The sequence below is a fragment of the Brachycentrus maculatus genome, unplaced genomic scaffold (genome assembly GCF_059751285.1).
Source record: "Brachycentrus maculatus isolate JH-2025_06_01 unplaced genomic scaffold, ASM5975128v1 h1tg000257l, whole genome shotgun sequence".
NCBI lineage: Eukaryota > Metazoa > Arthropoda > Insecta > Trichoptera > Brachycentridae > Brachycentrus > Brachycentrus maculatus.
In genome coordinates, this window is record NW_028281008.1 from 1,444,853 (window position 1) to 1,457,900 (window position 13,048).

Consider the following 13,048-nt stretch of genomic DNA (forward strand, 5'->3'; position numbering starts at 1 on the left):
ATAAAATCACAATTAAAAATAAGTTTGTTAAAAGTTTTTTGAAGTTGGTGGTTGGTACGACTGCAACCGGCCGATTTCTTTCCTTTCCGGTTACGTGCGACAGGGTGACGGCCGTGTTTTATTTTTTAGGGGTGTAGAATCTAGATCCATCTTCCAAAATGAGAATTTATAAGGATATTATTTCAGGTAAAATTAAGTTAAAATGTATTATCTATTTGCTCCCATAATATTTCATATTTTACTAGTTTCCGAGATTTGACGTTTCGTGTTAATGACAGCTCAATGACTAATATTTTAACGCCTTTTAGGTGTTATTTTCCAGTTAAATCTAATTTAACTCACCGAGTTATAGTGTTTAAAATTGTATGACCTTTTTATTTTCCTTTTTCGGTTAAAAATTATTGTATGTTTATATTTACCCAACCATATGTCACCAAATAGGTTATCATGCTACTCGATTTATTTTTAGGAGACGAGATGTTCTCTGACTCGTATAAGATGAAGCTTGTCAATGAAGTTCTCTACGAAGTAACCGGCAAGTTGGTTAGCCGATCTCAAGACGATATTAAAATTGACGGTTTTAATCCGTCAGCCGAAGAAGTGGATGAGGGTACCGATTCTTCAGTAGAAACAGGTGTCGATGTCGTCATGAATCACAGGCTTTGCGAATCCTACGCTTTCGGCGACAAGAAATCTTATACTCAATACCTCAAGGGTTACATGAAAACGTGAGTTTGTTATTCTACCAAGTTTTTCCTATTCTTAGTAAAAAGTAATTCCTGACAAGTATTAACTTTGAACCTAAATTTTATAACTTTTATAAAATACTAAATAAAATTAATGAATGGGTGCCTAGTGATCTTTGTGCCTATATAAAATATTCGAACGAAAGAAGTAATGGGTTAATGCTGTTATTATTTTAACTCTCCTTACTATAATTTGAATGAGAATGGTTTAATATGTGTCTAACTTGACTTTCTTTTTTTACTTAAGCTTGTAACCTAAATTGCCACTCTTTCTGCCATGCCTGCCATCTGTAGTTTAGTGTCCGATCCATAGTCTAGAGTTAATAGTCAGCGCTCCCTAGTATCGTGCTGGAGATCCCAGCTTCGTTTTCCAGGGGGGTCGATATAATTGCAGTAATTCCTTCTTTTCTGTCTTTGAAATGAGGCTGGTGCAGAAGGTAAAAATACCTTTCCTGTCCTCAAGCATCAATCGACCGAACGGGTAGAAATACCTTATCCCTGCGTAGAAGCAGCGTGGAGGTTAGTTAGATACTTCTTTATAGAACTCTTTATGCTCCTATCCCGTATGCTCTTACTGCGCTTTAGATCCTGTATGGTCTTGTAGTGTTTGATTCCATTCATTGATAAATCAGTCGGTGAAGTTTGTCTTCTTCTAACCCCTATCTGCACCCAATAGTGCATAGGGCACAGCATCGCATAGACACAGTGTTAGCTTGATCGTTACTTACATGAAGGCAAGGTGATCACTCCTGCGCCTCAGGGACCACTCCAGGGTAATATTAAATAAATATAAGAGTCTGATGATGTCGGTAACGACGAAATATACCAGTCTGATGATGTCGGTAACGACGAAACCCGGTCGCTGGTCAAATAAAAAAGTGGAAAAGCTAAAAATATTGGTTTTAATCTAATAATAAATTAAAATATTAGAGTGTAAAATCACTATACATATTTATTTTCACGCTCCCTTGGGAATCGAACCCTGGGACCTCCAGCATGGTAGCTAAACACGCTAACCGTTACACCATGGAGGCGGAAGTTTGTAGATGGATGTTAATTATGATTTTTCTTTATTTAAGCAATAGTATAATTTAATACGGAATTTGTTTATGCAATTAACCTATCTCTATTATTAATTTCAATCATTTTTATCTATAGTTACACAAACTGTGAAAAGGAAATATAAAATACAAAAAAACGTGTCCCTTAAATCAGTGTGAAAAAAAAAACTTGTTTGGCATATGGTGTTTGATAATGATATGGAGTGCATCAAAACATGTGTCATAATGTAATTGAATGATTAAAGGTGTTAAGAAAGTGTTTAGTGATAAAAAAATGTGAAATGTGTTTTTGTCCTAGAACAGTGGTTCTTAACCTGGGTTCAATCTTCGTGAGTCTGTCTCCCGGGTTCGGCAGAGGCCAAAACACACACCCGACTTATTGTGAAAAATGATACGACTTATGAAATATTCATTTATCCAATAGATCTAGTATATTATTTGAAAGGAATATATCAATCTAGCAATAAATTTTTCCATATGAAATGGGTGGGGTTCGGTACCTCCAACACGGTTAAGAACCATTGTCCTAGAATTTCTCTTTTATTACCCTTGCAACATCAACCGACTATTATCCAGACCTTATAAATTGTGAACTCGAGCCTTATATGCATCAAAAAAGCTCGATAGAGTCTCACTAGCACATATTGCCACTCAAAAGTGATAGTTAAAACTTCATGAAATCTCTCTTTTACACTTTTGGGTTAATTTAAAATGTCTGGATAATAAATTAATTGTTTTAGATCTGACCATTTGCAGTGTGATATTTGGTAGAGAATGTCAAATTGGTATTATTAATACTAGTTTAAGTGCATGTTTAGTAAGCACCAACTAATACCGAAAGTAAATAGTTATTCATTACTTTTGGAGCAAAGTGTGCGAGATAATACTATGTAACTATTAGAATATCTATAATGTTGATACATCCTCATTTTAGTGACATAGTAACATGACATTACCATAAAGTTGTAAATTTTCATTGTTATCATTTGTTATTAAAATTTATTATGTATGTATTTATATTGTATTCTGAAGAAATTACACTGGAACCTCTCATAACGAAGTACATTAACTCTTCCCTTACTATGCTAAAAACTTCCGTGCGGTCTGGTGATATGTATTTTGTACACCATATGAAAATGTGATTTAAAAGCGGGAAAAATGTGAATATTCCTAAATGTTACTTTTATTGACCATAGTTGAAGTTGAAATCTATCAATTTTGTAATGTAAGCTCTGGTGTGTACCTAAAAAAGAAAAAAAAATACATTACAAATATCCGCCACAGCTAGTGTAGCGATAAAACCATCCCAGGCGACGTCTTGTGAGCTAAAATGAGATCGTCGGAAACAGTAGGAAGCCGCGTGCGCGTGTACGTAAAGTGCGGCATGCATGCATATTCTGTGTGTTGGTGATTCTATCCCCGATTTGTTTTGCGATATATTTATTTCCGTCGCTGCAAATGAATAATTTTATATTATAATACTTTTATGTAAAACGTAGTAGTATTACTGAGGGATACAAAAATTTCTGAGCCCGTATATATTATATTTTATATTGATATTCTCATTTTTAAACTCGAGTTGTAGTAAATACATATCACCGGAAGAGGAAGGTTAAGAAGCTCTTATAAAGAGGTGGCTATTCGTGCTGTAAATTTATCAATGATAATGCTGTGACACATTTTTGCCAAATTTTGAAATGTCGAATTTAGTTGAAAATGATTAATTATTTGTCAAAAATTCATATTTTTGTTTATGATGTTTTTTCCAAATCTTAATTGTATCCCAAATGTTTACACTCCTTAACAATTTATAAGAAATTTTATGTTATTGAATAAAATTGTAACGAGTAAGATTTTGGAAAAATTACGCTCTTTATGAGAAGGTTAATATTTCAAGCATATGAAATTTATTTATTAACTTAAATGTCAAGTCCTATAATGTTAAAATCCAACAAGGTTTTGCAATTTATAATAACATACAGGGTATATTTCTTTTAAGATTTCGAATTGTTTATTTTTGCCTGAGGAATATTCGGATTGAGAAATATATTATGTTACAGTGGCATTTTATTTATTTAATTATATCATTTATCCGAATTTAATCAAATAAATGGTTCTCACAGTTTTTATACTATGGCTTCAATACTTTTATGTTTAGTCTGTGCTGTTTATATACGAAGTTGTCATATTTATGTTCATATATTGTCCTTTCCAGGTTGGTCGAGAAACTAGAGCAGAAGTCCCCTGACCAGGTTGATGTGTTCAAAACCAATATGAATACCGTGATGAAAGACATCCTGGGAAGGTTTAAGGAGCTGCAATTCTTCACCGGCGAATCCATGGACTGTGACGCCATGATCGCTCTCATGGAATATCGGGAAATCGATGGTCAATCTGTGCCTGTCCTCATGTTCTTCAAACATGGTCTTGAGGAGGAAAAATTCTAAATAAAATCATTTCATTTTTTACATTCATATTTTTTTCAATGACTGCATTTTATCCAATGTTTTCCATTACATTAATTTAATATAATTTTTTGTATTTTTATTATGCCCCTCTGTATGATTGTTCTCTCACGAGTTGCAAAATCAATTATGAAGCCGTTCTTGCTTTGCCACCTGTTTTGCTATTGAAACGCGGGGTGCCCACAAAGTTAAAGCAACACACATTGCTTATATTGATTTTTCGTCCTGTGAGGTGATATTTATATTTGTATTTATTATGGAAGATGGAAAAGATCCTGAATAATTAAAAAAAAATCATCCCATCATGTCTTTTTATTTTGTTTAAGGCAATGTTTAGACTGAAATGAGAGCCCTATTTTTTTTGATTTTTAATATAATAAGTTAAAGAATAAGTTAAATTTCAATGGAGTATATACATAAAATATATGTAAAAAATAAAAAAATTAAAGCAGATTTGTATTAATGATCATCCTTGATCTCTCCTTTTGATTTGTGTACCCTGGTAATGCATCCTGCTACTTTTAATATGTATATTTTTTTATAGATTTTTAAAAAAAAAAGTGGTCTTACGATTTACACAAACATTTAATTATCACTATTTTCATATAACAGTGGTCTATGTTTGAAAATAGGAATCAGGTTGCGTCAGGGTAATAACTTGCTGTTGTCGTCCGTAATCTTGCTTTACTATTAGTCTTATAAAATGGTTCAATAAAGTGAATACATTGTGTTTTGCATGATGAAGGTGTAAAAATTAAAAATTTTATTCAGATTCTTGCGCTCACTCGTTTAGAGGCTTATAGTTTTTATTTTATGGTAATCAATGGTGTAACATTGTATTTGGAGGTACAATTGTCTTGTATTTATTATTTAAAGTTATTCTGATTTATTATTTTACACACTTCACATCACTCCTTGCCTCAGCATAAAATAGAAAAGCTTTTGGTTTGATTTTTCAATTAATCTCTCGGATTCTTGGTATAATTTGTATGAGATTCTAGGTGTAATGTGTAGATGGCGTTTTAATTTTGAACCTTACATCTTTTGACAAGAGATGGCGGTAATTGCGAAACAATTATTTGCAGTGGTAGAGTGGAATCTCTTTTAATAAGATGGCCATAAAAAAACTGCCATCAATGGCAATAGAAATATGGAATAACCATAAGGTACATAAATATGATAAAAAGTGAAACTGTTATTTAAAACAATTTACATCTGGTTAAAGCTTTATTAGATTTGCCAATTTATTTTTTCTAGTGCAACTCCTAAGTATGTGCCTATTGAAGTGCTGTGTCAGTGCATTTTTTCTAGAATTGGCATACACTTTGGCAAATATATCTGGAGAAATCTTGGGGGCACCACTGTCGCATTAAAAAAAATACTGAAAACTGATTTTGACCATCCAGAAAAATAAAATACAAAACTAACATTATTTTAGTTCTGAGGAAAATCTTTCCACAAACAAGATTGTAGAAGTTTTAAGTAATATGCGAGAATGAGGTCCCCGCACAATTGTCATCAAGTGTTCATATTTATTTTTTCTTTTATTTTCTATTTAGCATACTTGTTTAACTAATTTGTTTCAGCCCATATTACCAAGTTGCGGATCATGTGCTAATAATAAAAAATATATCTTTTTCTCATATTTATTTTTTTCTTTTAAAAAATCTTATGGAATGAATTAAGTATGTTCGATAAATTCAATCAAAGGCAGTGAGGATTTCTTTCTTTTTTTCTAATACACATGTATATTATGAGAATGCCCCTTATGGCAATTTTTGCTCTGAAGTATCTTTATGTGAGTATACCTGACTCCATACAATAAGGGACTGTGACATTCCTCACCCATTTCCTTCCCCATATGGCAGTGATGTCCTTCACCCTAGGCTCTTTCACTTACGTCACCTGTACCCATAAAATTTATATTCCACTCCAAGAATCTGGATATAAGAGTGAAATATTTTATGGACTGAGCACCTTGCATTAGTGTAATTGGCATTCAGCGACATCGTGTTGATCCAATGCAGTGCCCTATCCATTATCGGATGAGAGGTCAAGGGGTAGAAAGGTGAATGTTCACAGTGTATAAATAATTCACATAAACCAACCAATGACGGGTCGTAAGTCCTGTTAATACCCAGACTTTCACATGGCCATCTTAATCATTACAACTTCATCTGTGTTGAGATATCAATAAAATCTTGATATTATTTTGATGGATAAAACAGACATTATTATGATGGTCGATAAAGTAAAAAAGGATGGAAATGAAAACAGTTTCTGATTTTGTAATAGATTTATAATAATAAGAATATCATTTAGACTGTGATTAAGTTATAAATACAAATACTATATTACAGAACTACACAGTAGAGGAATTGCTTTTCATATAGGAAAGTTTGTTTTTATCCAATTATTATGTAGGTACGTATTTTAAAATAAAAAGTTTAAATTACTAGGTGAAGAAATGTCAGATAAATAAACCTTATTTGGATTGAAAATGTGACAGACAAAATTCAATAATTATATTCTATTGCTCGGATTTTATTATATACCGTAAAGTGGGTATACATTGCACCAAAATATTGCATTTTTTCAAATAATTGTCTATTCAGATCAGGTTTTTTACTTTTTCTGAGGTTTCAACTATTGCAATGTAATAACACATGTACCTGTAACATGTCTGACATGTTTATAAATTTTTATCTATTTTGCCTGTATTTTTTTTTTATATTTATATTTTGGTGCAAAGTATCCCGGGGTAAAGTACAACTTTGCACCATGATATTTTCTCTACACTTTTCGTACTAGAATCCAAATTGATGCAAAGTAAAGGCTATCCTACAAGTTTTGTTGCACCTTATGAAGGGTTTTGGCTCACAGTTCACTAAATGCAGATTATAATATTGTATAATTATGGAAAAATAAGACACTTGATGGAATTTTTTTTTTTTAAATATTGAAAAATCTAACAAAAATGTTTTTTTTTCAATACTGAAGGTTTAAAATTATATAAAATAAAAGGTGGATATTAAAACATTTCGTACTACATAGGTAATAGGAATTAAAATTAAATTAGGTCTAAATATGGTCAAGTTCCGGGACGGTAAAGAAACCTCTTTTGGATTGCATTTTCGGTTCTTTTATGGAACCCACTACATCCTTCCAAGAATATTGAAGAAAGTCATCCTTCATCGGCCACTTCCACGATTTGAGACTCTCCTGCATGAATTTAACAGCTCTGTCTTTCTTTATTTCCAAAATCTGTCCCGGAAATTTTTCTCCTTCATAATGAAATACGACATATTCTCCCACCTTCTTTTTTACTGGTCCTAATGAAACGGAAGAACAAATACGATAACTGGTTTCAGTCATCGTTTTTGTTCTTCTCCCTCTTCTTCAAAGCTTCCGAGTGAACTATAATCAGTTAATACTAGATATGCTGGAAGTTTCGATGCGGAAGGTGGGATCATTGATGTAGTTGGTTCAGGTAGCATTTGTGTCTCGTCAACGTTCATTTCGACATTTGGATCGTGAGCAATGCTCTTACCTGGTTCTATCGGTATCGTTTTCCTGCGTTTTAAGACTGAATTCTTTGGGTTGAATCTGTTTTCTTCCAAAAACTGTTGAAAACTCTGGCGCACGTTATCGTTATACGCTTTTAATGGCAACCGATTAAGTAACTGACTAGTTTTAGCAACAGTCAAGGTTTTATGTCTTTGCAAAAATGATCTTATCCATTCAGAGCCTGGTACGTTGTTCTTTAATATTTGTACTCTTCTGCCAAATCTATCCAAATAGGCTATTAGAATGTAGCGAATGTTAAAAACACTCACTGGGAAACCGTACTCACTCATGTCTACTATGCAGTTTACGAAGGATTGCTCTTCGCCCTTGTCACATATCGGAGGTTTTCCCACAGGTTTTGTGTGCTGACCTTTGAGCTTATAGTTAATCGTCCTTCTGGGGATTTTAAAAATTTCTTCAGCCTTTCTTTGACTGATTGTACCATTTCGAATGGCCTCCAAACACTGCTCCACTCTCTTCGGTGTAAAATCGCAGTATCGTCTGGCATAAGGCCGCTGTTTGTGTGTTCTTGACATTTTTGAAAAAAATATACCATCAGGAATTAAGTAAGTACACAAAACCTATAGATATTTAGCAAACATGTCAAGTTGTATTAGCCGTTTTAAGATTTTTCATCAAATCAATTAACTATGGCCTTTTGTGGATACTTTGCACTTGGTGCAATGTTACCCCAAATGTGGTCAATACAAGTCAGTTCTTAAAAAAATATTATTTTTACAAAAACTTGACAATGTAACTAAAAAATACAGCATTTGAGAAAAGCAGGGCCTATCTACCTACGATTTAGAGACCACTCGCTTGTTGTAACTAGTTTCAGTATACTGATTCCACTGGATTTTTTCGGACACAATTTTCAGACAGAAAACTCTCTTTACGTTCGGACAGGAAAAACGCATTGAAGCAATAGTGACCGACTGTTACTTCTGTAAACTAAAAAGTAGATTGAAGTGCCATCTATCAGAAACAATAGAAAGTAGAATGAAAAATGACATGTATCAGAGATGACCAGCTCTACAATTTCTTTACAGAAGGTGGTGCAAAGTATCACCCATGGTGCAAAGTATACCCACTTTACGGTATTTATACATATTTAATAATTCATAAGTATTCATGTAGGTACATCATTTTAAGTTCATTGATTTAACAGCTGAATTTGTTAAAAAAAAAGAAAGACAGCATTAGTTGTCAATGGCTGTTTTTTTTCAATCTTGTGGAAACAATGTTTACCTTTCTTTTTTTTACTAAGTTGTAAATAATACATTTGAGTTATTTTTAATAATTTTCAAAGAAAACTAAATGAGAAGATAAACTTAGTTTCTAGATTGGTGTTATGTTCAGTAAGTAGAATGAATCGCAATTACATTATGAATTTATATATTATTAACAAACTTGAAGAAACTAAAAATATACTTTTTCAGACAAATCTACATATTTTATTATTGTTGTGGTGCCTACTTGTTTTACGTCAGGCAATACCAAAAATATTGGAGGATCAAGAAAAGAAAGTAGGTATTATTAAATAGATTGATTGATAGCTTGACTTTATAAAGCCCCTGGACGCCATTCTGGTGTTGCCAGACGAAGAATAAGTAGGCACTACACTATCAAATAGATTTCTACCATTTTTTAAAAATTCAAATTATACACTGCATTTCATTCAGCTATTTAATGAATTTGTAGCACTTTTTATTATGAACAAAAATGAGATTAATCAAGTAGAATATTGGTTGAATTTAAACGTTATAATTAAACAAAAAATGTGCTAGGTATTTGGGAATTTTTTAAAACTGTACTAAATAACCTAGGGTAAATATTTAAATATTATTGATGATTCTTTTATATTATCCACTGACACTTCGTGATGGAATTGCATTTTTAATTTATTATTAGATTAAAACCAATATTTTTAGCTTTTCCACTTTTTTATTTGACCAGCAACGACGTCAGTAACGACGAAACCCGGTCGCTGGTCAAATAAAAAAGTGGAAAAGCTAAAAATATTGGTTTTAATCTAATAATAAATTGATGATTCTGCTTGAATCTCGCTAGGTATCGTATTTGTCGTGGTTTTCGAAAGTGGTTATTTTGTCGATTGACTAGGATAACATTTTACATATTTAAAAAATAATGTAAAGAAAAGATACCACATTTTATTGAGAATGAAATCTTTGACAAGCATACATATAACAGTCAAAACGATTGATTGTATTCATAAGAGACAAAATTTAGACAAATGTAGTTTAAAACGATAATGGAATCTGCCAAAAAAAGCATTGTATTGTATTATACTTATGTACATTGTTAAAAAGATGATACAAATAATTTATAAATACCAATCAAAACCAACCAATTAGAAATACAATACTTTAAATACTTTGTAATTTTTACATATTTACAATTTAATAACGCAAACATTTTTATTTAATCTGTAGTTTTTGTTATATACAACATTTAAATGGGATAATACATTTTTATTCAATACAAGTACTTCAAGGACAGTTAAATGTTGAATTGAAAATACCTGTTTTTCATGAAATGCAAAACATCTGCTTTATTTTTAAGATATGGCAATTTGAATGTATTTTTTTCCGTTTGAAGATACACAGGTCAATACTAAAAAGTAATTGCGTATATTTATTATAAATTACTCGATTTGCACGATACGACTAGGCTGTACACAGTTGAATAAAGTATCACTATAAATAAGTAAAAATGACACAAATACCATATCGTCAAATATAAAATACAATCATAATAAAATAGGCTGTACCAAAGTCACTGGTCAATTTAGAAAAAAACATTAATCTAAAAGTTTCCTTACTATGCAGTCTTTTTTATACACGAATATTTTTACACGCATTTCCCAACTATCACACATTTTCACTAGAGTAGTGTCTTTTAATTTTAAATACGACATGGAATGGATATATTTTATTGCTATTTTTTCAAAGATCACTTAATGTTAACACCGTGGCTCAACAGCTAAACGTATTATCATGATTGCACGAATGGATGTAGCCGTCTTCCGGGTGAGTGAATCCATTTTCGGATATGACCGAGTATTCTGGTTCATTCGTAATGGGGTGGCTGCAGTACCCATTGTTGCGACTGTGTTCGCAATTCTCTTGGTGTCTTTGGTAAGTGCTGATAATCTCAGCATTTCTCGGAAAACTGTTTTCTTGTTTTCGCGAGTAGCGTGAATCGATATTACGTTTGTTGTCGGTGTTATATTTGAAACTGTTGGTTTGGTTGACTTTCTTGTCAGATAATGATCTCAGAGAGCCATTATTGAGGGTGTGCGGTAACACTCCATTCTTTGTGGCGTGCTGGGCTAGAGCGCCATTGTTGAGAGTGTGGGGATGTCGGCAAGTGTCGCCGTTAATATAAGTAAATCCGTTGGCGGGCAACGTTCCCCCGCCTCCCTGCAGCCTCTGTGGCCGGCGCGCGGAGCCCTGGGCTCCTCCCGGCAAGAAGAACACGCTGGGGGAGGCGTACAGCTCTAGCTACAGTTCCGTCACCGGTACCGGCCTCATGCCGGGTCCGACGGGGGGCTGGCAGCCGGGGAACTGCGGGGGGTGCACTCCGCGCACGATGTAGTCCTCCTCGGAGAAGGTCTTCTGGTACTCGTGCTCCTTCCTGGACATCGCGCGCTTGTTCCACTTGTAGTCCTTCAGCGCGTCGTGGACGCGCCTCCTGTAGCGGTACGCCAGCAGAACCAGCACAGTCACGGCTGCCACGCTCCCTACAACCAGAGCGCCGATGATAGCTTGTTGTCTGGTGTCGTGCAGAGCGCAGCCCAAGTCGTCCGGTCCCAATGTACGCAAAACTCGCTCTTTTAGATGGTCTGGACTAGCGCACTGAACTTGACTGAAATTTTTCTGCGATAGTCGTTCTTGCAGCCACAATAATTGACAACTACAGTGCAACGGATTATCGGTCAACTCTAAGCGTTTTAATTCGTGCCACGCTAAAAGCGATTCCGGTAGCGTTGTAAAAGCGTTTTCTCTCATGATTAAGTGTCGCAAATTCGGAAGACCAGCGAGAGACCCATCTTCAATAGTATCTAACTTTTTATTACTAGCCAATACCAAGGTATCCAGATTTAAATTTTCGTTAAACGCTGCCCGTTCAATTTTCTCTAATTGACTCGCTCCGGTAACATCCAGTCTTCTGAGGTTAGTCAAACCCTTAAACGAGTTCGCTTCAATGATCGTAAAATCATTTTGACCAAGAGTAAGATCCTCTAGTCTGGTTAGCTCGGAAAGTTGGGAAGTGGGGATATTTTTCAAACGGTTATCGGACAGATCCAAATTTCTCAATCCCATAAGTCCCCTGAACGCCCCGTCACTAATATTGTGGAGTCCAGCTCCACCCAGGTCTAACACGGCTAGACGACTAAGGCCGGAAAATGCATCGTCGGGTAGAGCCGTAAAGGCATTTAAACCAACATGCAATTCAGCCAAACTTCCGAGAAGTGGAAATGATGGAGTAGGAACAGAGGTGAGTTGATTATCGTCGAGATAAAGAACTCTTAAAGAAATCAGTCCATTAAAAGCTGCAGCGTCAATTCTAGATATTCTGTTTTGGCCCAAATTTAATTCTTCAAGTTGGGGTAGTACCGAGAAAACTCCTTTGCTTAATTCTTCCAAAAAATTGCCTCTTAAGTTCAATACTGTCAATGCTGATAATCCTTGGAAAGTCCAGTTAGATACAGATGAAATTTTATTGTGGTTTAAATGAAGTTCTTGCAGTTTCTTTTGATTGTCAAAACTTTTCATCGGAACACTCACGAGGTGATTATACGACAAATCCAAAAAGTAGAGTTCTCCGTAAAACTGAATCGAACTGTCGATCATCTTAATTTTATTATTCCTTATAACCAGTCGCTGTATAGACGGATTCAAGGTAATGGGCAGAACATCCAATTTACTCTCTTCGCACATCACAACAAGGGTATCATCGTCACAGTTGCATCCGTTGGGACAATTGGCCAACGCGTTGGTGAACGAGACAGTCAGCAACAGTACTGTCACGAAGGTCCAGGCGACTGTTCGTGGAACCTGAAACAAAAAAGACGGTATTAAATCAAATATACTTTTAGACATGACACCATAACAGAGAGCGGGTACGTTAGTTATTGGAGATGAATAAACATAATTACGCACGGAGCGTCTTCATTTAATTTCAC

General features: G+C 34.3%; 3 protein-coding genes across 3 annotated transcripts in view; 1 reads left to right on the forward strand and 2 right to left on the reverse strand.

Moving 5' to 3' along the window:
* The first annotated feature begins 81 nt into the window (after positions 1-81).
* Positions 82-4,574, forward strand: Tctp (translationally controlled tumor protein). The gene is made up of 3 exons (XM_088265690.1): positions 82-186; positions 470-728; positions 4,023-4,574. Exons 1-3 carry the CDS (start codon positions 159-161, stop codon positions 4,252-4,254), a joined length of 519 nt encoding a protein of 172 aa, XP_088121816.1. The 5' UTR covers positions 82-158; the 3' UTR covers positions 4,255-4,574.
* Positions 4,575-9,889: 5,315 nt separating this feature from the next.
* Positions 9,890-13,048, reverse strand: part of caps (capricious) — a 177,344-nt gene continuing 174,185 nt past the window's right edge. The window contains exon 7 of the mRNA XM_088265688.1: positions 9,890-12,920. Within this exon, the coding sequence (XP_088121814.1) occupies positions 11,364-12,920 (1,557 nt within the window). The 3' untranslated portion in view covers positions 9,890-11,363. The remainder of the gene's footprint in view (positions 12,921-13,048) is intronic.
* Positions 10,836-11,363, reverse strand: LOC148306050 (uncharacterized; the record flags this gene model as incomplete). Its single annotated transcript, XM_088265708.1, has 1 exon — positions 10,836-11,363. A coding segment is annotated over one exon (528 nt), but the record flags the coding sequence as incomplete, so codon positions are not given.